Here is a 26,488-nt window from a genome sequence, read left to right as displayed (position 1 = left end):
TAACAGTGTCAAGAGAGATATACTATCAGTTGTATATTTATGAGGTTCAGTGGATGGAAAGGTAGAACACTTTTTGCACTAAAGAGGCTAATCCTTCATCATGATGATCAGATTCCTTAATTAAAGTTGTCAGTTTAGTCCTGTCAGTTTAGATGTTGGATATACATTCATGAGTGTTCCACAACACAACTGCGGTCCCTTGTTTCTCAGAGTGGTTTGCACCTTCTGTATTGTGTTCTATCTTTATCACTTAGCGTAAAATATAACCTGTGTTACGCCCTTCTTTCTGGGAGGACATAAAACTCTCACATATAGAGGAAACTGTGTAAGCAGGACTTAATTCAACTGATTTTGGCAGGATTGCCTACTGTACTTTCACATATATAGCCTGTGGGTCACATAAAAGAACAGCAAAGAAAGGGGACATTGACTGAAAAGTTTCCTTTCCCTAGTAGCCCTTTTTTGTCCCAATACCACCCCTCCCCCTCATCTTTCATTTTATACAGATCGTAGCCATGAAACACAGCACTCAGCATTCAGCGTGCCTTTAGGTGAACCGATGACTATGGATGCTTTCTAGAACTTCAGCGCCCCATCTAGAGAGGCTTTGCCTGGTCTTTCTGCTCTTCCGCCTGGCTCTTAGTTCATTTGTCCCATGGTGACATTTACCCTAGGCTCAGAGGTCAATTTGCAGCATGCTCAGGTACTAATAGTATATTTAAACCTCCTCCAAATGGTGACACTCTTGTGGGATTTTGCTGCGAGTGTGATGATGGAGAGCACTGGCTTTTTTAACTGACATGAACGCTGCAATTCCCAATCTGCTGAGAAGCACATCCTTTGCCTTAGTGGTCCGAAGGCACACGAAGGACTGGAACAGCACTCGGAGGTGTGCCTCGTGGAAATGTTTCTTCTCCTCTTTTGGTAAATTAATTTACAGCCAAGATGAATGGCAGAGATCTGGACAATGTATGAACTCTTTAGTCAATCTCCTGTGCTGATGGCTCTGTGGTTTCACATTACGTCTTTATCCCGAGCTCGTAACCTTCCTTCGCTTCCCCAACAGTTACTGTCTTATAGCTTTTGTACTACCTAATACAGTGTGTCTTAGAGAGATCACCATCAAATTTAAATGTCACCCTACTTATGAATAGGAGAGGTGATTGAACAAACAACATAAGAACTGTAATGAGATACTGTTACACTCTTTATGATAATGACTTCTACAAACAGCAGAGCATAATAGCAGCTTTTAATTTGGAACATTCAAACCCAAATGTTTTCCTTTCTGCTACAGATAACTTGTCAGTAGTGGTATTCCCAATTCCAGTACAGTACCAAGCAAAGCAACCATGACAGGGTAATTCTCCATTGATTTGTAGCTCCCATTACAATGTTTTCATTCCTAATGCAGTCAGAAATCAAAATTCATGGCAACTGTTTAAAGCTTTCAATTTAAACAGCAAAGCCAGGAAGGAAGTGGAGAAATACAAGAACATCCGACCTCACTGCTGAGGGACCTATTCTAAGAAATGCACGCTTTAAGTCCATCACACAATTACCTCTGGTCTAGTCTGTCAACTCTGGGTCAAATTCATAAGTTGTTTAGACCAAAACACTTCCACTGATTATATTGGTCCTTTATGGGTGACTGTATTCCAGGCAAGTGCATCACCTGCAAGGCTGGTTCAGTAGAGACTAACGAATAATTCATGACTTTTTTTTTTTTTCACAAATGGTAAACTGAAGCTGTAACACAAACACACTTCAGCTCCAAGTAGGAGTCCAGCCTGGCTCAGAGAGGTCAGCAGGACCTTCGCTACTGGCTGACCTGTTGTTACTGAGGCAGGTGAGAGTACAGATAATTAAATAAAGAGAATTACCTTTCTTGCGCAGAAGAACACTGGCATGTTTCCGGCCGTTTCTGTTTTCCACGTGACATGTATAGTTAGCCAGGTCTGCCTCCTCTACAGCATCAAAGATCAATGTCAATTCAACTTCTTTTTCTCCAAGATGTTCTCTGAGGAGTCTGAAAGGAAGGATACAGTCTTCGTTTAACTGAATTAATATGGGTGGAAGATTCCCAAAAGAACCATGATTTCTCAGCACAACATAGTGTTCCTGCCCTCCTTCGCTCCTGGAGAAGGACTTAGAAGGACACTTGAGTTGCCTGAAAGAGACCTCCCCGAGGCATCTGTCATGACAGCCAAAAGCCTTTTTCTCCCACCATGGCTGTAGCAAGGAGCTGAATCAAGTGCTGGAAGAGTTGCTACGAGTACAACGGTTGCATGTGTCTTGTTTACCTTGGCTCCAGAATTAAATGCTAAAAACAACGATTCTTTTAAAAGAAGCAATAAATACTCATTTTCTAGAGAAGTAAGTATGCACTACTAAGCCATCGCTGAGCAAATTACGAGGCAGTATTTTAAAGGCTGGGTATTGTGATCCATTTTAATGCAGTCTCGAAAACCAATGAAAGGAGCTCTGCTACTCTGTGGAATTTTCCTCTATTTTGGGGGGGCTAGATCCTTGCTTTAAAAGGGAACAGTGTCAAGAACAAGAGCTCTCTGCTCCTTTGAGAGGACCGAGGAGACATGCAAAATCCTCACAAAAGGAATAGAAAGTTCTAGCAGACTTTCAGGCCAGAGGTACAGTCTTTTCATGTCATTGTTCCATTTAACGTGAACATTAAAAAGAATGCAAAGTAAATGCAAGTGTTTTCTGATGCTGACATTAAGCCTAAAAATACAATGCCCTGTTCTCTCAAAAGGCTTCTTATCAGTTGCTCAAGAAAAAGCTACTGGTCCTTTGAACAAGGAAATGTAACGTCAAGCAAAATCTACCAGGTTCGTTTGATCCTGTTAGTGCGCCGCTGCATAACGTGTAAGGGGGTAAACATGAAATGTGTGATGCCCTCACAGTGGCCTGTGAACCCATCACTGAATGTAGTACTTCAGTGAGTCTTTCCTCTGAAAAGATAGTGTACGGCACTAAAAGGTAGAGGTATAAGTAAGAACCAAAAAAGCAGTATTTTCTCTGGAGACTGAAGGGAGGCAATTGGGCAAAAAGTAATTAACCAGAGCACTGTTTGTGCTGGATGGAAACTGCTTCTGGCAAGCTTAAAATTTTTCAGTAACAACAACAACAAACCCCAAACTTCTCTTATTATAAACCAAAGTTGTTTTGGGGTTTCCAATGCTCACACATATTTTCTTATGTACATAATTTCATATAATAAACATGGAACTCCAAATTTGAAAACAAATGAGAAGTGAAGTATGAGGGCATTGCACCAGACAATGCAAACCTGAGTGCTACAAAGCACATCTTTACACAAAGATTTCATCCACCACTTAAAGGTTTGTGTGATCTGACAGAACTCAGAATACATACTAGAGCACCCACAGTAATTCAGCCTCTTTCACTATGGCTGTGTTACTTGCAAAAAAGCAAGTGGAAAAACATTAGTTTAAGAACAGGCATGTAAATTGTGTTTGGAAACTTGGAGTGCATCTTTTTTGCAAATTCACTCTCATTTATTGTTTATTTTTTATTTCTTTTTATTCTGGCCCTGAGTCCAAGGGCTGAAAATAATGCAAAAAAGGCTGAATTTGCATCATATCTGGCCAGAAAAGAAGCTTCCAAAGAAAGCCCAATCTGTTTGCAGACTGAAATCAGTCTAAATCATTGGGGGTCAAATACATCAATTCTCATTTACCTATTAATATTCCATATGTATACAAAGCAAAATATTTTAAACTCAGGAAAGTCTTTCTTCTCTGTTGGTAAACAATATGCTCCACAAATTTTGGCCTACAAATCGTGCCACAAGGACCAAATAAAATCATTAACAGAGAGGATATCTGTGATACTAATCTGGAGCACTCTGTGAATGTTCAGCTTGCCTTGTGTTTACTATAATCAGCATATTTTACGCAGAAAAAAATGAAGACAGATTACGATTAAGATAAACTATTATTCTGGATCTATTTAAAATAAAATAATCAACCCTTAACCTAAATTTAAATAATTCACGATCAGCTAAAAAGGATCTTTCATAAAAAAGAGTATGTATTTGGACTGAGAATTTTTTTTCACTTATTTTCATGCTAATTGCAATCTTTAGGAAGAGAACTCTTTAGAATAGGATCTATCATGAAAATGCTGACAGACACTTAAACATGCTGGTAGCAAAGCGTAGAAAGCTCTTGGTGGTGTTAAACCTTTCATTCCTGCTTTTTTTTTCTTTTAACCAGTACTTTACAGCTAATGATTCATTATTGCCACAGAAATACACACTACGTCCCCTACATTTTTTTAGTATGTGTGCAGCCTGTAATTGATTGCATTTTGTAGTTGGTTCAGAGAACGTTGAGCACAATATTTTTGGGTTAGAAAAGGAACACAGTATCAACAAGTAAGACCTTAATCTGCAACAGTACTTGCTTCACTCCAAAAAGATGAAGCTTTGTTCCTATCTGAGTTGGGGGAACTTTGCCAGCAAGACTGCCAACACATGCCAGCTCCCACAAGTTGAGAAAATAATAGCACTTTTTTCTGGTTTGATGAACAAACTGTAAGAGTAATTACATCATTTAATACAGAGGTAAATCAATGGTGCCTGACAACTCACAACAAACAGGATGGAGGAAAAGAGAGAAGAGGTGGGTGAACTAAAAAATAAAAGTGCTTTCTTTTTGTTCAAGCTGAAGCACTTCATTTGATCTGAAACAAACCAGTTTGTCTACTGATTATTGTTCAGTTAAAAAAATATAAACGAAAAACAAAAGTGTAATTTCAGAATCCAAATGTTTTCTTTGAAAAATATCCAACCTTTTGGATCTTTCAAATCTTTTGTCATATTTTTCCAACACATTTATGCACTAAGTTGAATCTGAAGTTAAAATACTTTTCCTCTGAAACCACTTTGTCCTTAAATTTTCAGGCTTTGTATCATCACAGATGTAAAGGCCATAAGAAAGCTTCACCTGGGTCTCTTTGCAGGACCAAGGCATTAATTCCAAACCTTTACTAACCTGTATGAGAGTTGGAACTTATCAAAAAAGGAAACTTTTATTCTTTATATAGCTGAAGCTACACTCAGGGATATGAGCTCTAGTCCCTTCATTCCAGTCTGTAACAATGGTCTGTAGATGAAAGGACAGATCTGTGTGTGCATAAGTACCTCTCCAAATAAAAGTAGTTCGACTAACAACATGGCCCATCGGTCTTCCCTCTCACTTTCCTGCATCATGTTTCTCATTGTCTACCCAGAAATGGCCTACTCGAATAGTATAAGCTTTTCAAGGGAGGGCTGTCATTTCCATACCTCTCTGCGAAGTACACAGCACATTAGCCAGGCAACTATGGTAATTCTGCCTCCCTCCCTCAGCATCCCCTCCTAACAGAATATAACATCCTCATCTTGTCTGAGCATTTTGCAACCATCAGTTGACTTCTGTAGGTGAAAAGGCAGAATGTTAAATTAATCAGCAGGAAGAAATAAAGCTGCACTTCAAAATGTCTCCATTCACTTCTTTTCATGCCTCTAGAATGAGTTACACTATTTCCACTTAAAAAATGCAGAAGAGAAAATAAAGAGAGAGAGAAAAAAAAAGGCAAATATGCTCTACAAGTTGAGCATTATGAGGCACCTGCAAACTGTTCTGCAGTGTTGCCTGAAGAAGAAAAGGAAGCAAGTCATAGGTGGCTGGGAGAGTAAAATTTATGCCTGAAAATACTTCTTTGCCATGGCAGAGAGATGGTGTTGAAATTTGCTGTGGGCTCCTTTGATAATTAGGTACAACTGAGAACTCTGCAGGCAGGCTTAAAGAGGCTAATCTTTTCTTTAATAGCCCTGGTTCAATTTACATGACATTTTTATTACTACTGTGAAAAACCCACCTGGTAAGCTAAGTCTCTTTCTGCTTCCCCCCCTATGCGTGTCTAACATTTGGGAATCTTGATTCAAGGGAAGGCAAGGAGGCAGGTTAGAGATGAGGTCATTGCCTCCGAGTCCTTCAACGCTGATTAGTTACTTTTTATTATGTGGCTTTGTAACAAGGTCTAATAAACAATGAGAACCCCAGAGCTACACGTGTATTACTCATGGTGAAGTCTGCTTACCAAAAAACCAGTTCCATGGGTTTAAGTCATGTGCTCAAGTCACATGGCATCCTTATTTCAGTGCTTTCACAAGCGCACACTAATTGACTGGTAACTATGCTAGATGATGCAAACAAGGGATGGATGTTTTGTACTCCCACACTGCATCAATCTGCAAACCTGAATTCTCATCATATACAGCAAATCACGCGACACAATGAATGGATATAGTCCAGGGTAGGGACAGCACCAAAATTTCAGAGTGCTACTAAGCTTGTGAACTAATTTAAGATAGGGGCTGCAGAGTTAAAATGTTAGATATTTGCCAAAGGAGCATTTTACCCATGGAGTATCTTGGTCTGGTTGCAACAGTTCCCAGCGACTTGTAGTTTCTCAACATTAACAGAAACGTGCTGATAATACCATGTGGAAGCAAACTGATGGAAAAAGCATCTAGCCAGCAAGTTCACCATGGCTCATCAAATTTGAAACATACATGACAGTTTTTGAAATATATCATAAATACAACTGGGTGGAAGATGTGGGCTGGCTCAGGGCACTGACAGAACAGTTAGTGCTGCTTAGTTACCCTGAAGCAGCATACCTGTAATGGGACACATAAACAAGAGCTGCTACTGTGAAAAAATCATTTGCAAAAAGTTACTACTGCAGTTGCCATAGCTACTTCTAAATGGAGAAAAGGGATGGACCGTGGCACTGCTGGTAACGGTGCAGTAGGTTTTGGTAAATGCAATGTTTTTCATGATGGCTGTGATGTACAGGAGATTAGGCATGCGATAAGTAGCTTTGTTGAAGAGAAGATGCACAGAATTTTGATGGGTCTGTAAACTGAGTCAAAGCACTTTAACGGAGTGAGAAAAGGGAGCTGTCACAAAATTAATTTGAAACATGAATGTGTAATGAGATGGCGCAATGACGGACAAATACAGCTTTTTCAAACTCAATTTCACTAACAAATGCACATAAAGGAAAAGTTTTGAACTGTGCTAGAGCTGGAGAGCTCTTTAAATACAAACCTCAAACTGTCCTTCTGATGCAGAGGAAGAACATGACCAAAATCACTCTGTTCATATATATACACCAGAGAGGACACAATGTCATTAAATGCTGAATACTTGAGATGGCATAAGTTCCCAATAATTGTATTTTGTGGTCAGAAGTCCAAAAAAGGATAGTACACTTAAAGCCACTCTATCAATATATGATAAATTCCATCTGTATGCAATTAAGGTGCAATGTTAGGTCAGTTATTTTAGTATATCTAATAACTAGTGGTTAAATAGCTGAACTTCAAATTATTGATCAAGCAATAAAGCAAAGGAAACTCTCTCTCTGCCTGCTCTTCAAAATCACTTTTACAAGAAACAAAAACCTCGGAAACGAGACCAAAAAATGTGCATGGAAGGTGCAAAGACCTTGTCTTTCTTTATATCATTGTGTCTATAGGAGCTGGGACCACCTTGTCCATAGTACAACCATAGCTTAGTCTTTGCTCAAAGAGCCATTAATGGGGTAATTATTAAGCAAGGTAGACAAGAAGATGCTGTTAGGTGCAAATTCCAAGAAAGTTCATGGGCATACAAGTTTTTGTTTTCTTTACAACTGGTACAGCAAATGATAACCAGCATCAGGGACAAGCCAAGCACAAGTTGGATATTGGACATCCTCACGCAGTGACTTCCTTCTCTCCCTTAAGTGTTAAGAATGGAGGAACAAATGCTTCGAAAGCCCTGGTTAAGGCATGCCGAGAGCTACATCACAAGCAGACAAAACATTCAGTAGAAGAAAAAAAGTACGAGTACGGTTACTTTGACAGGAGACCATTCATCTTTAAGATTAACACTGATGCTGAAATGAATGTCATCTTGCCAAGGACTGCCACAAGGGGCAGCTGCAGTGGACAGCATCATTTCCACGCAGGGCTAAAATCAACCCCCAGAACACTCAGACGCTTCAGCTACCATCAGGGGAATTTGATATCAGATTTTCAGGCACACAGATAGCTACTATGTCTTTAGAGTTTATTCGCTAGACAGGAGAGGGAGCAACTCACACTGCTCTGGTTCCAAGTCATTCATCACTCTTTAGACAGAAAACTATTTCCACTTCCAATTAAAAACCTGTTTAAAAAACACCCAGCAGGCTTTTGGGTTATGCTATGTTTTTAACAGTAAATACTCCAAAAAGTACCTGACTTCGCCTTCTCTAATGTGACCTTCTAATTCTTCTATGAATTTTTCCCCTTTCATCCAGTAGATCATGGGGCCCGATTCTCCACTGAATCCAAAGAAAGCTTTGCAAGCCACAGTCAGTGGGTTTCCTGAGGACAAGAAGAAAAGAGAGAGTTAGACTCTTCTTCATAGCTACTAGTGAGAGAATGATTATGAGAAATCTCAACACCTCAGATAAACCTCCCCATTTAAAATCGGAGAAAAAGAAAAAAAAGAAGAGGGAATAACTATAAACTGTAGGGAAAAGGGTGATGTTGATTTGCATCTACAGGAAATAGCTGTGAAATGAAACTCTGAGGTTAACCATCATTTTATTTTTCCCAGAAAGACACTACAGGAACAATGAGAAGGTAAGGAAATGCTGGCAACAAAGGTGATGTCAGATTGGTCGTTAAAAAGAAAGAGACGACTTCTTTCTCAGACTCCTAGGATCTCTGCCAGGATGGGGGAGCGTGCCCTAAGAGGCAGGTAAAACACTGAACTTGCTTACTGCTGCCTATCCACCCGTAAAAAAGACACAGTAATAATTTCTTCCTCACTTAGATAGAAACCAAATGTTAATGAAGTCTTAGTAAGCTGTTCAGAGAGCTTTTAAAGATCCCCAAGTAATACACGACGCCAGTGAGCACCACCAACACTCATGTCACTGTCAACAGGCTTTTGGCAAAGGACCAAACTTCAAAGCATTACTCAAGCAAGAGAGTAAAGAACTCTCCCTTTCAGCTCTGCAAAAATACTTCCAAAAGAAAGAAAATAAAACTTGGAAACTAATCAGACTTCTTTTCTCTCCAAGAATTCAGCATTTATATGGGTTTTTGTTTGGCTACAGCTTTAGCTGTACTAGCTAGTCCAGGACTGTGCTTATACTGCCAGGACAGATGGTTGTCTGCCTGCAGGAGACAAAAAAAAAAACCAAAACAAAACCCCAAACAAGCCAGGAAATTCAGGAGAACCATGCCCATTCCCTTAGTATGCAAATACAGCTGCTGAACTCACTTTTCTTTGCCTATTTTACCCAGCATAGGTGGTCCAGGTTACAAAGCAGCTGTAGAGTCACCAACTTGCATGGCCGTACAGACCTCATTTAATGTAAATGGAGACTTCTGCTGAATCTTCCAGGACTTGGATCAAACATGGAAAGTCCAAGTAATGCATTTTACTATATTTGGAATAAATGTTTTATTTTGCCAACCATTCTCTGCCAGCAGGAGACTCTTTTGATGCTGAAATAGAACAGGCCTACACTTTTCAAAAAGGGCTAGTCATTTGGAGTACATCACTTGGTGAGCATAGGCTAATGATTTCACATGATTGACTTACTGTGCCTTAATCAGTTCCTTCTTGTCTGCTCAGCAGTGATAACTCGCTGTGTGCATACTCAGAGCATATCAGAGCTGTGTGTTAAAGCATCTTTGCCTAAACCCCCACAGAGCTGTCCTAAGTCAACTACTTGCACTTGTCTATCCATTATTTCAGTGCCCAATTTAAGACACGTCAAAAGAGTGTGATTAGTCAGGAAGTGCAGCACTCCCAGACACTGAAAATCAGCCACCTTTAAATTGTTTCCAAGTCAAGACCCAAAATTACAAGTCCTTTTGAAACACTAGGATACAGCAAGAAAAGGTTTAAAGACCGCACTTCAATCTCTGGTTCTCAAATAGTAAAAGGCAAAAATGGAAAATGTTTATCCAAAAATGTTTTACAAAATCTTTCATTATCTCCATATTCACTATGAACTCTGGTACCCCAGCTGGCCACTGAACGCATGCTGTTGCTGACAGATTACACACGACCAGCTCAAACATCCAAAATATAAGAAGGGGCGGATATTCACAGCTATCTGTACATCCACAACATTGACCACCATCATAAGAAAGTTCCAAACTTCATTAACTAATGAAGAGTCAGAAACACTTCTGGGCAGACATTTAATTCTGCTACAAGACAATATCGGAGAAGCCTCTTTCCTTCTGCTCCCAACTCGTTCACCCGGCCCTGCGAGGTGCTGCATGCCCTCCACGGGTGGAGGGGAGACTTGGAGCCTCTGGCTACATCCATCTCATGTTCTCCTAACGTGCTGAATGCCAGGTGTGACGGCTTTTGTGCCACTTGCCTCAGAGTCATGATACACATCTATTTAAGCAGCACTTAGTGATTTCCTAGCGTGTGGCTGCTCAGTCCATGTTTGATTTTAATGGAAAAAGACAATTGTAGCAACGTGAAAAAGAAAAGGGCTAGACATGGCCTATCAGCATTGACAGTATATGCCCTTTTCCTGCACACCGTGCCGGGCATTAAGTGTTACCCACAAAATATGTTACAGGGTATGCTTTTCCTCAAACCAGCAGATTTTTACTTAAAAAACAAACCCCGAAGAAATGAAAATATTCCAAGGTGAGTCGAAGATTTCTATACATGCAGAGTAAATATCCTGAGGTAACACGTCTGGTCTGAAGAAATAAGAAGTTTTCTATACAAATAGGAAAACCTAAAAACCCCTAGCTGTTGGTACGCAGCTTCTGTAATAAACAAACCCAACATCAGTAGCCTTTGCTGTGAAAGCCTGCATGCTCTGAACATGCCCAGGCAGATCTGTTTGCCACCAGGTAAAACCAGCAGAATAAATTAATACTGTCAACAGCAAACTTTCGAGTGAATTAGTATTTTCAGCTTAAAGTCTGGGATTGCCCACACCTGGAAAAACCCATAGTCCATCTCATCTGCAAAACCATCACTGATCAGAGGGAGATATAAGCAACTGTTTCTCATGGAATAACTAATTTTTATCTCGGTAGCAGAACAATGCATGTCTGTGCATGTCTGAGCTGATCTGTCCCGGGGTAGAAAGAACTTGGGCTTAACAAGGTCCCATCCAAACCCAAATTCTCACACGCTGTTCTTCTACTCCTCAAGCTGGTGAGGACATCTCGCTCTTCTGTAGATCTCTAAAGCAGCGTCTGTTTTATAACTGTCATCGCTCCTTTGTGACTCCGGAAGCAGGACAAAGTCAGAAAAGGTAACATTGGGTCTTCCTTGCAGAAACACTTTACCCCCTCAAATAAGCCTCCATAAGGAAAGGAAGGGAGGTTTCTCCTCTCCTGCTACGTTAAGACACAGCCGGCCACAGCAGCAAACCTGTTACTACTGGTTTTCAGGGAACTCCAACCAATTCCCATACAGAAAAGAACACGGCATGTCTCATTTCCCCCCAAGTACAGAGATCTTAAAACTGCAGCTGAATCCCCTGGTTCCTAAATGTACCCTTAAATACGGGGAGAAACAGGCACTGAGAATGGAAAGTGCCCTTTGCAGGCCCTGATTCTGCAGCTGGCTTCGAGCCACGTGGTATCACACCGAGTCAGTTCCACGCAGAAGGAACTACCAGGCAGTTTATAACTCCAACAACTCATCTTGTGTAAGGCCCAAACTTTTGCATATCATTACTGGTATTCTGCATGACACTAAGTAGTTCCACTAATAACTGTTCTTATTTAGAAAAATTCTCCTTGCATAATTTAATTAACAACTTCAAAGTTCCTAGCATGAATGGTATCCTAAAAGTTTGCCATTTATAAATGGTTTCTGTTTAAATCAGATAGACATTTCAGCTGCAATTTTAATTAATCAAATAATTTGCTGAGAAACAGAGAAAATGATTAGTGAGATTCCCAATGAATCAACACTCAAGAGAATGTTTTAGGAAACAAGGGAAGAAATTAGAAAAGTCTGCTTGCAGACATCACTGAGTCTCCTGCTTTGCTGAGGTCACCTTGTTACAGTGAAGCCTCAGGTTCCAGCAGAAGTCTCTGCGTTAGCTCTTCTCCCCACTCTGTCAATCAGGCAGGCTTCTTGCAAACTCCCAGCTGATAAGACACAACCGCTGGCAATAGGAATGACTTTTATTGCTAAATCTTATTGTACATTTTTCACCTGACCATTTTCACAATAAATCTGTGTGAACTCTACCACACATTCTAGCTTTTTTTTTTTTTTTTCTGAAAATGAGAATTCCACAGAAACGCAATTATTCAAGCAAAATAGCTGCCTGGTGTAGGAGTACTGGCTAAGGATGGAAAAAGGGTCTGCAAAACAGTTTAGCCAGGCATGATTCTGAATATGATTATTGTGGGTCCAACATGCTTTGAAAGAGGATGACAAATCCTGCAGCACAGTCTCTCTTGAATGAGATATGGTCCAAGCACGAAGTGAAGACTAAGATACCTAAAAGTCATTCAGTCTTTTAAAAACCAGCATGGAAGACAAAAGCTGCTCACAGATCATAGGTCTGGCTTATGTTATAGCATTTTTTCAGCGATTTTTTTGAAAATACAGATTTTTCACTTGTTTTGCACAAGTAGGTATATTTTGTGGCTTATTTGCCAGCATCCATTCAAGGGTGCAACGCAGAGTTCATATTCTCTGATGTCCACATCCTGCTGGTGCTCTGTTCTTCCACCAAATCAGACTTTCACTCCTGGAGCAAATCATCACAGATAACCCCAACAAACAGCCAAAGTCATCTGTTGGGTGCTGTGTCCCTATGCCTTGAAACATTAGTGTTTTTCACATTTTTGTGCCAGGTACAACACAACTGTCAACAAGCCTGAACTGAACCAGATGATCCTTCCAAGCTTGTGGCAGAAATGACTGAAAGTGCCAAAGGAAGACCTCCCTTTTTTTACCAAGCAACATGAAAAGTCAATCCTGCACACTTTGCTAGCTGGATTTACATCTTCAGCTCCACCTGAGTGCTAATACCACTGCTTTTATCTCTTCCTGGGCTGGATGCTGTATACACATAGAAGGGAAGACAAGTGCACTACTGCCACTGAAAAAATCATTCCAGCACTCCAAGTCGCTCTTATCGATGCTTATGCATCATGTAGCTCCTCTCTGATAATGGTGCCTGTGTCTCTTCCCCGTAAGACTGACAGAGAGAAGTGTTTGCAAAGGAGCAGCATCCCACTCTTGTCACATGCAGATGTTACGTGGCCACTTCACAGGCTTTGTTTCTTGAGTTTGCTGAGACAGAGGACAAGAAAGGCAGGTTACTTATCACATCTCAATAAGCGTACTCTACAGGCTGTCTGCAGGATCGAATCTGACTTTCCAGGCTGCGAGGTTTGCAAGGCAAATCACCACGTCACTGATAAGAACGTTATTGTTCTAATGTGCTTTATAAGTGCTAGAAACTGGTCAAAGAGCAGCAGAGTGATTTAAATTCCCCTGGCAAGGCAAGCTGGATTGTATACAACCATGAACTAAAGAACACATTTCCTTTTCCTTCAGAAGGACATCCTGGATAAGAAGATATGGGAGACAGAGCTTATGCCTGCAATTTATCCACAAAACAAATGCCAGGGGCAGCACAGACCTTGACTCATAAAAAACAATTTCTGTGTGTGGTAGCTTCTATCTAGTTTGCAGAGAATGCCAATTTTCTCTAAGTCCCTTGCAAGGACACCCTCTTAGCTGTTCCCCTATGCTCAGCAATAACGGGCAGAACTCAGAGGCACACTGTGGTGGTGAAGCCCAAGCCACACTGTGGGTTTGGCTCAGCCCGCTGGTGCTGAGCTGCTGCCGGGAATGCGAGGATGGCAATGGCAGCAAATGGTGCCCACTTGAGGCCACTCTTGCAATCTGAGAGCCAAATCCCGTGGCTGAGCTGCTGAGCCCTAACCCTCTGCCTAGGCTCATCCGCAATGCAATGACCTCCTAAAGAAATTGGGAGGTATTTGGCAGAGACAGCTGAGGATATACTTGGGTCTTGCTCGTGTCACCCAGCACAGCTGATCACCCGTGTTTCCCAGTCCCCTCTCAGCACAGATCAAGAGACTGCAGTACCACTTCACAACATCAGGGTCTTCAGCATCTGTTCCTATAATCTGCTAAAGAAGCGCTCAAATTTTTCACGGGTTATTAGCAAGTTTTTTAAATTCTTCACAGATTTTAGCAATGTTTTGTTTAGCACAAGATTTATAAAGTCAGTGCTAATTACTCTACCTTGGCTTCTTTTCCTCCTCTTTCCCTTGGCTATTCTACAGAATACAAGCCTAGCTGTGTGCTAAACCATATTACCCTCACTTAGGTAAAAGTCTCACGGAGTTCGATGACTAGTTTGAGCACTGTTGGATTCAGTGAAAACAAAGCATACTAAAAAAAACCCTTATCTTCTGTGTTCAGCAACAACAAAAACCAACCCAAAACCCACCAGGATATCCTATAATGTTTCAAAACTCTATTCCAGCAGCCAGTAGATTCATGACTGGATATGATCCTTCAAAAAATTTGCATAATTAAAGATCAGCTAGGAATTACTGAACTGAAAGCATTTTAAATAAAATTAAGAAACCTGCTTTGGGTAGTGATAATAATTGCTTTAATGAGATAAATTTATAGTGAAATCAAACCTAACTAGCCTCCAGACATTTCTAATGAGTTTAACAGCATTTATAAACTCACATATACGTATATATATTTTACTAGATTATTTTATTCTCCAAGTTTCTACAAAGAAACAGACTAAAGGAGGGGCTCTTCCCCCAAGTAAGGCCCTGTGTTATGAGCAGCATATGCTAGCCACTAAAATAATATTCTGGTAACTGTATTGATATGTAGGAAAAATAAATGGCAGCGGCATGTGACATACATTAAGTTGGCTCTTCACTCATATAAGAACTTTTTGACTAAGGCAAGTCTGGCAATGAGAAAGAGCCCAGTAGAAACTTTGACAAGAAAAATGCAAAAGATCTTTAGGTCCTATTTTGTCCTCTGTAGTTGATGATCTTAATTCCAACTTTCTTTCTTGCTCTGCTCTTACTTCTTATGCCCCAAGACATCACAAAACACACAGCCACGAGATATTCGTGCTTTTCTGTCTCACTCAAGTGAGCAAATGGCACGTATAAAAAGTAGCATAAAAATAACACTAACGGCAAGCAGCAAAACCCCAAACATGAAACAAAGCAACTAAGCCTCTAGACGGTTTGTTGCCAAGATCACAAGTCAATGCTTTTGCTGTCATTCCATACAGCCCCAACCATTTAAACAACACAATCATGACCCACTGCAAGTGCTGCTTGTGGGCTTGGTTATTGACCAGGGCTCTCAAAAAAAAGAGAAAAAGAAAACTAAAATACACACAAGGCTGAAATATTGCTGATAAAAATTTATCAGATGTTCCAAAAATCAATCAATCAAGACAAAATCTCCTAGAGCAACTTTCTTCCAAAAACATACACAGAAAAACAACACACCCACCCCCCCACCAAGGTAAACCTCACCTAAATCCTATAAAATCCTTTATCCCATTTTCAGAACTGCCTTGGGGTCAGAATTTGAAGTCTTAGTCATTGAGAGCTCAGGTGTAACTGAAAGTCAAGGATTTTAGCTTTTCAGTTATTCACCTAAAATGAAGACAGATGCTTAGTGGGATTTCCAGAAGCAACTTGACAGCTGCCTTGTCCTGACTTTAACTGTGCTCAATGCTGAAGTTGTTCTGAAAATCTCATTTCTGTGCATTTTAAGGCACAGAAATATTATTTAAGAGAAATGTCCTGTGGATACTTAAAAAACATGCCCTTGGTGGTCAAGTTCCAAGGGCTGGGGCAGCCCGATGGCAATAGAGCAGTGACATCCAGACTAAGGTGAACTAAGCAGGGAGTGAGATGGAACAAATCATCTCGCAAATGGACAGAGCACGGGTATGGCCCCATGCTCTCACAGCAATCATTTCTCTCTGTTCCAATATTGCTTTTTAGCATGGCCAAAATAGGTGTGTCGCTCTGAGAGAGGAGCAGAAAGGGAAAAATTATTCAGAGGGACACTTGCTTCCTTAGATCACTGTCCCATGGTGAGAAGGGGAAACAGACAACTGTTTGTTTGAGCTACAAAGAGATGGACCACAAAGAGATGCTCCTGTCTCCTCCCAGCGATTTGCTGGCTCAAGGGGAAGGTAGGGTCCTATCCCACATATTGCTGCTTCTTGCCAGCTTCAGGACTTTCCAACTCTCCAACTTGACCCTGCATGAAATTTTCTATGGACATTCATGTCTTACATTTCAGTTTCCTGAGCAAGTACATCTTGATCTTTTCTTTCAGGGGAGAAAGAGGATGAAATCCAGCATCTCCTTCTACCAAGTTCATGGCTTCATGTGAAGAAAGCGCACGGAGGGACCAACCTAACCAAGATGTGCTACCATCAATATGGCTAAATTCTGAACCTTACTCACAAGAGCATGTAATGGGTATCCAGTCGTAAGTCTTAGTGAGTTCCCATTTAATACGCAGGGGGTACATTCAAGGTTGCTAAGGAAACCAGCTGCGGGCTGCAACAGACTGAAGAAATTACACTAAACCTCTTTCAACGTCTGTGTTGGTTTTTAAACAAACGATAGAACTTCTTAAGACAATGACAATAGAATGGATAATTCTTCTTCACTTAGAAAGGACAAAGCAAATGTGAACTTACGCTTCATGCTATGGATGTCAAGCCTATAAGCAAAGTGAAACTCCAAAATAAATGTATGATTGAATCTAAGAGGTATTTTCACACTCAGTTTGTTGCTGTTCACTCAACTCCTGCTTAGATTTTGGCTAACGCAGCTCATGTTAAGTCGTGATGTATGCCGGGAGCAGCGCCATTACGTCAAAGCAAGCGCTGCACACAGGCCAGGCAGACAGACAGAGCTAAAGGGCTATTATGCACCATTATCACCTGCAAATTTCTGTTCCCGGCAGCCAGTATCTTTTGTCTGGCAGTTTCCTCAGAATCCACTAACTTATGGAAATGGTATAGACCAAACCTGCAAGCTAGAGGGTGTAAAACATGGGTTTAGCCAAAAAGCTTTTGAAGCAGACCCAACAGCAGCTGGACTGCTGAGGCTTTCATGCTGCCTGGTGTGGCACAGGGGACACCCGCAACTCGATGGAGGAGGGAGGATGAGCACTCTTACTGCTGGCTAGGTAATTAATTCTTCTCTTTTGCTCATCAGTGCATGATATTAAGAGTTATGGGTTATAAGTTCTGAAACCCTGTGACTCAAATAGTAGTACGTGAATTCATGTGACAGACTAGTCTGGGCAGAAGGGGATTGAGCCCCTGTTTGTCATGTTTCTTTATTATATTTCTCAATTAGCTCATGAAATAAACTTTAAATCACAGAGTACATTGCCCTGTAAACCTGAAAGATCCAAATGGACCGTGACATCAGTTTTGTACAAAGGTGTTGATGAAAAACCTAATTCTCCCCGAACAGCTTGCTAATATCTCCACAGTGCCCTGCAGCAGGCATATAGGGCCAGAAATGTTAGTGTGGTTAACAAGGTCCAGAATATCACCTTGACGCATGTATTTTGATGTTAGCTAAGTCCTTGCCTCTTTCTGCTGCCATGCTCCTGACACAGTACAGGAGAATGGGATGGGAGGGCTAAGGAAAGGGGCCAGACGCAAGAGGCAGTGACTGCTGCAACCTTCGTATTTCTCCAGCTTTCCTAGCCTTCCTAAAACAAATCAAGTGCAGTGCTGGGTCCCAGTCAGAGGGATTAAGAGACAGATATCAGTCACCTCTGATAATGAATGTAACCGCAACTGTCATCTCACTTTGCCTCAGTTATGCAGGTGGGCTCTCATCCACAGGGGACAGGACTTGCCTGGACTCCTAATAAGATGACCCAAGTTCCCACTTCCCCTGCACAAAGGAGCCAGCGGGGACACAGCTATCGAGATCAGTTTGTACTCAAACGAGAATCTACAACTAACTGATGTGCTTAAAACTCAGCAAATGTTCAAACATTTTGCTAAATAGGGAGAGGGTTCCCTGTTGATTAAATTGAACCACGTATTTAAGTGCTATACTGAGTAAAGACAACAGTGAGTTTTAAATAAAGACTGTATCTACAGAAAAGACCAAAAAAGGAAAACCGACAGCCACAGAGCAGAATTTTCTCCAAGCTAACTCCAGTAAAAAATTCCCATTTATTATTTACTTAAATTTAGAGATTATATTCAGGGAGAGTTAGAGAGTAAAACATAGTTCAATAAATACAACCAGTATTTTGCTTATTGAGTGAATCTATACTATTCATCAGTTGTCCAATAAGGAATTTACAGGGAAGTTTAATCTCTTCTAATTTGTCAAAATTCAAGGAAACATTTTTATTTGCCCTTCTTATTGTTAAAATAAAAAGTCATGATAAAAAAAGCAAGTAATGTTAAGGTGGATAGCATTTTAAAAAAAGCCAGTCACACAGAAAACTCTCGCTGTTTTACATATTTTTTTTCTGTTTTCTTCCCCCCTCCCCCCCCCCCCCCCCAAAACCTTGGGTTAAGAATCTTTTAACCAAGATACAAAACCTAAAGCAGGGACTTGTATCTTGGGTGCAAACAAGCACTTCAGAGCGTAAGGGTCATAAGAAATTTTATGAATTCAGACAACTTCCCAGAGTTAAAACTCCTCCTTCCTAAAGAGATGCAGTGACATCCCCTTGTGCTCAGGAATTTGAGCCATAATCTATCAGCTTAGGTAAGCGGCATGTTGAAAATGACCTTGTTTTCTTTCCTCTGACAGATGTCATTTACAGAAGTCAATAGACTAATTGCCCTAAAGCTATTAGCAGTGAGGACTCAAATTTACCCTAAGCTTCTTGCCTTGCATTCCGCTGATAGCATTCGCATTAATTGCACATTAAATGTAATTTTAGTTGCACAGGAGTCTAATAATCTTAATTTTTCCCTAAGCAAGTGCCAAACCACAAAGTCTATAACTCAGAACTCCTAAATTCTGCCCCATCACTTTTTTCCCCCCCTGGATCTTTAAACACAGTGAAGACAGCCCATGGTTTCACCTTCCCCAAATCTACTTAATTCACCCTCATTCTCAACACTGCTGATTGACGATGATTAAAACCACTCAAAAAATTTAAAACCCACTTCACCGGCCCAAGGAGAAACTACCGCAAAGGAGAACTATCGTGTTCAAATTCACAGTGATGAGACATCACATGCTTGCAGAGAAGAGTGGGAATTTCAAGACTTGGCAGGTCTTGGCAGACCTGGCTTCTGTCGTCAAGGACAACAAAAAAAATTTCTATAAATATATTAGCAATAAAAAGAGGACTAAGGATAATCTCTGTCCTCTAGTAGATGGGGCCGGTAACATAGCGACCAAGGATGAGGTACTTAATGCTGTCTTTGCCTCAGTCTTCAGCAGTAGGACCAGTTGTTCCCTGAGTACCCAGACCCCTGAGCTAGAAGACAAGGACGGGGAGCAGAATGAAGCTCCTGTAATCCAAAGGGAAATGGTGAGGGACCTGCTTCAGCACCTGGAGGTGCACAAATCTATGGGGCCAGATGGGATCCACCCAAGGGTACTGAAGGAGCTAGTGGAAGCGCTCACCAGGCTACTTTGTATCATTTATGAGCAGTCCTGGATAACCGAGGAGGTCCCAGCTCACTGGAGGTTGGCAAATGTGACACTCATCCACAAGAAGGGCCAGAAGGAGGATCCAGGGAACTACAGGCCAGTCAGTCTGACCTCGGTGCCTGGGAAGGTCATGGAACAGATCATCCTCAGTGCCATTACTTGGAACATGAAGGAGAAGAGGGTGATCAGGCCCAGTCAGCATGGGTTTGGGAAAGGCAGGTCATGCCTGACAAACCTGATCTCTTTCTATGATAAGGTGACACACTTAGCGGATGAGGGAAAAGCTGTGCATGTTATCTACCTGGATTTTTGCAAAGCTTTTGACACCGTTTCCCACAGCATTCTCCTGGGGAAACTGGCTGCTCATGGCCTGGACAGGTGTACTCTTCGCTGGGTAAAAAACTGGCTGGATGGTTGTGCCCAGAGAGTGGTGGTGAATGGAGTTAAACCCAGTTGGTGTCCGGTCACAAGTGGTGTCCCCCAGGGCTCGGTGCTGGGGCCCGTTCTCTTTAATATCTTTATCAATGATCTGGATGAGGGGATCGAGTGCACCCTCAGTAAGTTCACAGATGACACTAAGCTAGGTGGGTGTGTTGATCCGCTTGAGCGTAGGATGGCTCTGCAGAGGGATCTGGACATGCTGGACTGATGGGCCAAGGCCAACGGTATGAGGTTCAACACGGCCAAGTGTCGGGTCCTGCACATGGGTCACAACAACCCCATACAGGATTGGGGTGGAGTGGCTTGAAAGCTGCCCGGCAGAAAAGGACCTGGGGATGTTGGTGGACAACCGGCTGAATATGAGCCAGCAGTGTGCCCAGGTGGCCAAGAAGGCCAACAGCATCCTGGCCTGTATCAGGAATAGTGTGGTGAGCAGGACTAGGGAAGTGATCGTCCCCCGTTACTCGGCACTGGTGAGGCCCCACCTCGAGTACTGTGTTCCGTTTTGGGCCCCTCACTACAAGAAGGACATTGAGGTGTTGGAGCATGTCCAGAGAAGGGCTACAAAGCTGGTGAGGGGTCTGGAGGACAAATCTTATGAGGAAAGACTGAGGGAACTGGGGTTGTTTAGCCTGGAGAAGAGGAGGCTGAGGGGAGACCTTATCACTCTCTACAGCTACCTGGAAGGAGGTTGTAGAGAGGTGGGGGCTGACCTCTTCTCCCTGGTGACAAGTGATAGGACGAGAGGAAAGGGGTTCATGTCAGGGGAGGTTTAGATTGGATATTAGGAAACATTTTTTCACTGAAAGGGTTATTAACCATTTGAATAGGCTGCTCAGGGAGGTGGTGGATTCGCCATCCCTGGAGGTGTTTAAAAAAAGGATAGATGTGGTACTTAGGGACATGGTTTAGAAGTGGTTTTGTCAGGGTAGGCTAATGGTTGGACTTGATGATCTTAAAGGTCCCTTCCAACCTCAGCAATTCTATGATTCAATGATTCTGTTAAAAGTCTTTTCTTTGGGCCGAGTCTCAGTTCTCCTTGTGAAGATGGAAATCATCACAAAACTCCGCTGGGTAAACAGGGAAGGAAAGATGTCTCTGCAAGGAGTAACATTGGCCTTCTCCAGATCACAGCAGAGCACACTTGAAGGAGGGTAATACTGCCTTTAGCTCACAGCATCAGAGGAGCAGGGCTCAGCTTTTGTGGACTCCTCTTCCAGGTTTGAAAGGGGGCAACTGTCATGAGAGTAAGCTATATATACAGACGTCTCTGAATGGTACCAGCTTTACCCTACTTGCCACCAGCATGGGATGCAGCAAAGCCCGCATTTCATGTGCCTGTGGGACTACACTGGGAAAGAGGGGAGCACGGGTTCACCCTAAGGTGGGCACATTGCCCTGGGGATTTCCCAGGTGGCTGTGGATTCCCCATAGCTAAGGCAAATGGCGATACTGTGAGAGGAAAGTGAGCTCAGAGCAAGAGATCCTCAGACCTCAGTGTGATACGGAAAGCAAATGCAAGGACAAGAAACCAGATCTTCCACCTTAAAATGAAAAGAAAGAATGCAAATTTCCACCAGACACAGGTTGGTAACCAGTCAGCCACTTCTTCGGCAAGGAACTGGGCCTTGGAGTTCATCTGCGGGTTAAAACATTATGCCCCAAAAATTTGGGCACAGACTCCATATAGCTAGAACTTTTTTGAAAGAATAAAAACCCCAAACCATAATAATAAATACATAAAAGACCTTCAACTCCACCCCCTCCACACACACCCGCCTCTTGGGGAGAGGGATGTCTTGTCTGCTCAAGACTTACAAGATGTCATGAATTTGAATCTGAAATACACTGAGAAGAGGGAAGTTATATTGCCCTGCTGGGGAGAACTCCCTGAGAACTCCTCGCATTTGGGAGAGCCATGTTATGGGTTAATTCAGAGCAAACTCCTGAGAATTTACTGTGAACCTACATCGTTGATCTTAACAAAAAATAAAAGCCCTGCTATTCTAAAATAAAGAGGAATCAGGAAATAGGAGCCTTTCCTCTACCATGTGGGCAGGGCTGTCAGTCCTGCTACACACAGCAGGCAAAGCACAAGCGAGCTGCTGGCTGGCCCAGGGAAGAGCTCGAGCCTGCCCTTTACTCCAGCACGCTGTGAGCGGCTGTGCAAGAGCGCTCAGCTCACAAAGCTGGCTCCCACTGAAAGCAACTTTGATTTCATACAGTCCTGGAGCCTCAGAAAATCCCCTTCGTGTCTTGCTCACAGTAGAGTTTGGATATAAGGCAGCATCTTAGGAGCTCAGAGCAAGATCTTAAGAAAAACCTCCTGAGAGAAAAGCTTTGATCTTCTTTATTGCTTATCTGTTTTCTTAGCTGTGCTAGTGCCCAGAAAGAAATTAAGCTGCTCCCTGCAAGATCTAATGTGAAACCATAGCCACTTTAGTGTCAAGATTGTTATTTGAGCTTTTTTCTAGTACTAGAAACCTTTATGTGGCCTTCACCTCTGAATTAACCAGAGAAGGTTACAGACTTGCTCTTCCCTCCCTTGAGAAAGCTCCTGCCACCATCCAAAATGAAGCAAGGACCCAGGTAATTGTGATCATCTGGAAGTGTGATGGTCTAATCACACACAGATGCGCGGGAGCAAGACCAAAGGACCGTCCTTTAGAGATGTGCATCTGCTACCTCACAGTGCGCTAAATAAAGCTGTGCCTGCACCTGATAACAGGCTGAGGCAACGCCTGTCCCCAAAGTCTTGTTAATGTTTCTTTTAAGGACATTGAAAGGAATTCTGCATATGTTCTCAAAAGCTCACGCAGCAATACAAAACAGAGACAAATACAACAGAAAAAAACTTGCTGTACTCCAGAATGGATTTTTAAATTCCGGAAAGTCACTGCTGCCCCATACACAGGGTGACATGAACACGGCAGCGCTGTTGTTTCCTATTCCTTCACCCAGAGGAGTACTGGCAGAGGGTACCCAGCGATGAGTGATACCTGTGAAGAGTTCCTAGCTGTTCTGAGGGGACTGTTGCACTTTGAATTCAGAGAGGTTTTTCTCTTTTTCTGCTGAATCTGCTGAGCATTAGAGATAGAAAAGGCCAAGTAAAATTTTCCCTCTGTTTGGATAATTATCTTCTACCTTGTTGAGAACCAATGTGTCTAAACTGACGTCCTTCATTTCTCTGTCAAAAACGTAACTATTTCCTTAGCTGACTAATTCTTCCTTGGGCTGGGGCTCAGAAAAAGACACTAAATCAGGTCAGTTTGTCAGGAATCATCTTGACTGAACTCCTCTCAGCTCCAGAGTCAGCCTTCCTAAAGCCCGAATCTCCACCACCACATCTATGCTGACGTGGTGATGGATAGAAAGCTTCTTTTCTTGCATGTGGTTTACGGAGTACATGGGATTTCACTGGAGGCCTCTCGTATTTTGCCCTACATGCTGCTGCTGCTGCATTTCAGCTTAGTATTTCTCAGCAACATTTCCCTCTGCTGAGTTGTGCGGATAATGGGCAAGATGCGCCTAGCTCTGCCAGGTGGCCTTGTCTCCGAGAGAAAGCCTGCCTGGAGGGAGGCGGCGCTGAATGTAGCACCTGAAAAATCCTTCCCAGGTTGCAAAACTCAAACTGTGGGCAGAGCTGCCTAAAGCACGGGGGAGTTGGGGCACTAAGGAAAGAGGCTGAATCTTCACAGGTAGAGGAAGGATGCTGTCAGCTCTGGTCATTGGGGAACAGGGCTGACTCAAGGCTTGTTGAGGGGAGCCTCAAAGCAGCACTCCCTTGGGAAGGCTGAGACAGACCTGTGCTCTGCGCTACCTATGCCCGTGTCATTTGTCATTTCCCACTAAGGATAAACTCACAGCCCAGCTCAGAGAACGAGCACAGACTCCTGCAGCACATTGTACTTCGTGCCTCACAGTGTGCTGAAAACCAGGATCCCTTGGGTAGTTATCAGCCAAATAGACCAAATAATACTCATAATTCCCAAATGCCATGCAAATTAGCTACATAGACACTCCCATCCCCCTTCAGTCCCCCTAATGAAACTCACTTTAAAAGTCAGCTCCACACAGAAACAGCTCTATTTGCTAACAAGTTGGGTTTTTTTCTTTCTCTTCCAGTGAATTGCTGATTTTTTCTCATTTTCCCAACAGACAGAAAAGACATGAAATACTTCTGTACTGACTCCTGTAGCACTAGTTTTTCAGCCTTTTTAGATTTACTGACCCCTACAAATTTTCTGTTGGAGCTGCTGACCTTCCCAGGGAGCCCTTGCCCCCACCGACATGAGGGTACAGCCTAACTCCCTTTCCGAGCCCTGAGGAGCAATCTGCCTCACTCCAGAGTTACCAGCCACTGCCCTGTGAAGTTACCTGACAGCAGTACACACAGTGCTGTGTTCACTGAGATCACAGAGTGTATGTAGCAGCTTACAGGGGACAGCTGTGGAAGGCAAAGAGCAATCTCCCTTTCAGAATACTGTTCAGAGATGGCTTCAAATGGGAGAGTAGTAAAAGGGCATTTCAATGAAAGGAGAAATTAAACCTCAGCGTAGGCAGACGTTTCCCTTGTGTCTGGCACAGGTACGTGAGGGGACAAGGAATGAGCCCATTGGGCAGTGAAAGACCCAACCGGGAGAATACGAGTGACGCGTTGTGGCCTCCCTAAAGATGTGACGGGAGGGCTCCTAGCACAGCCACCCCCCGCGCTACACCCGCCGTGCCTGAACAGCAACATTGCCTTTCCCAGCGTGTGGGGCTGCCACAGTGGAGATCTCTGCCTGTGCTTCACCAAAATAACCTCAAGTTCAGTTTCAGCAGTGCAAGGGGTTGTATTAACGGAGGCCAGGGTTCCCCAGAGAGGCTGGCAGGGGAGGGTTTCTCTTCAGAGAGAAAGGTGACAGCAAGGTATAGTTTCACAGGGGAAAAAGAGAAGTAAAATCTGCCCTGCTTGCCAACACATGGTTGGCAGTGCACTCTCTCTGGGCTGGGCTTGCAAGGGAAGATACAGTCAGGGGAACCCAGATGTCGCTGCCTGGCAGGATCAGCCATGCAATGGCAGCAGTGCGCTTGCCACCAGGGGGCTGGCACCCCTGTCTATCCTGCCCACCAGCTCGGAGCAGCCTGGGGTGGTGGATGGTCCTCAGCCCAGCCACCATCTCCTGCCTCCCGTCCTCACAGCTACCACTGTCCAACCCATGGACCTCAGGCTACCTGTGCTGCTGCCGGGCTTGGCAGGTGCTTGAGCTAATGTGGCTTTTCTTAGGGTGTTAAAGAAAGCTCAGCCCTACTGTGCACAACCACTGCTAAAGTAGGCCTGCCCCACCAGGAGACAGGGTCTGCAGGACCCATGGGGTCCCAACCAGCCTCGTGCTCTGATACTGCCTGGCCCACTTTTTCGGCTAGCTTTAGATGAGAAGGAGAGGACAATGTGACAGGCAGTTTGTGGGAGCTACTCATTGCTGGCACCCTGTGCTTTGCTTTTGTCATGTCGAGTCATTTGCAAGCTGCTCAGAGCCTATGTGATGGTGCTTTTTGCTTGCTCAAATGGAAATGAAGTAAAAGCCAGGGTGACATGCACTACTGTGCAGACAAAAAAAAAAAAAAACAGAACCACAGAGTAGCACTTCCACCTAATTTGAGGCCACAAGCTTCACCAGCGCCTAGGGAAAGGCTATTTCACAGAAAGGAATTTCACTTTGGACTAAATGAAGACAAGGTTTATGTAACCTCAAACCCAAAAGCAATCAAAGGAGTGTGAATGGTCCCACAGAAGTCTGCTGGCCTGCTTTTGTCTGTGTTTTTCCTTCAGTTCCTGGCCACCCTGAAGTGCTTCAGGGGGGTTGTTTACTGCACAGAGTTCACCAACCCTGACGGTCACCTGCCTTTTGTGCAAACCGGCCTTGATTCAGAGGCTCTGATCATATGTAGTGAAACCTGAGCATGTGGCAGGGTGTAAGCAGGGCTCATCTGCTGGGCTGACAGCTTTGCCAACAGTGGGCTGCAACGAAGCTGCACCCACCTGCAGCGGGTACCGCAGACACCTGATGGTGTGTATTCACCCATACACACGTGCCCAGCCTCTCTCCCTCAGTCTCTTTCTTCTGCTACCCCTGCGTAAAAGGGAAGGTGTCTTTTTGCACAGTTTTTCTAATATAGTCCCTCTAACATAGTCCCTCTAACTATGAAATAGGGGCTGGAGTAAGTGAGAGAAATGCCAGAAGCACAAGTCACTCCAGAGCATGATGTGACCCATTTTAGCTC

The 26,488-nt window shown here is 43.0% G+C and overlaps 1 protein-coding gene across 1 annotated transcript in view; it reads right to left on the bottom strand.

Moving 5' to 3' along the window:
• Positions 1 to 26,488, bottom strand: part of IL1RAPL2 (interleukin 1 receptor accessory protein like 2) — a gene marked incomplete at both ends in the record, with an annotated part of 389,919 nt that overhangs the window by 17,492 nt on the left and 345,939 nt on the right. The window contains 2 exons of the mRNA XM_082488072.1: positions 1,884 to 2,029; positions 8,317 to 8,446. Coding sequence (XP_082344198.1) covers positions 1,884 to 2,029; positions 8,317 to 8,446 — 276 coding nt within the window. The remainder of the gene's footprint in view (positions 1 to 1,883; positions 2,030 to 8,316; positions 8,447 to 26,488) is intronic.

This window comes from Vanellus vanellus (assembly GCF_965231255.1).
Source record: "Vanellus vanellus genome assembly, chromosome: 10".
Lineage (NCBI taxonomy): Eukaryota > Metazoa > Chordata > Aves > Charadriiformes > Charadriidae > Vanellus > Vanellus vanellus.
The sequence above is the reverse complement of the archived record's forward strand: the minus strand, read 5'-3'. Positions and strand labels throughout refer to the sequence as shown.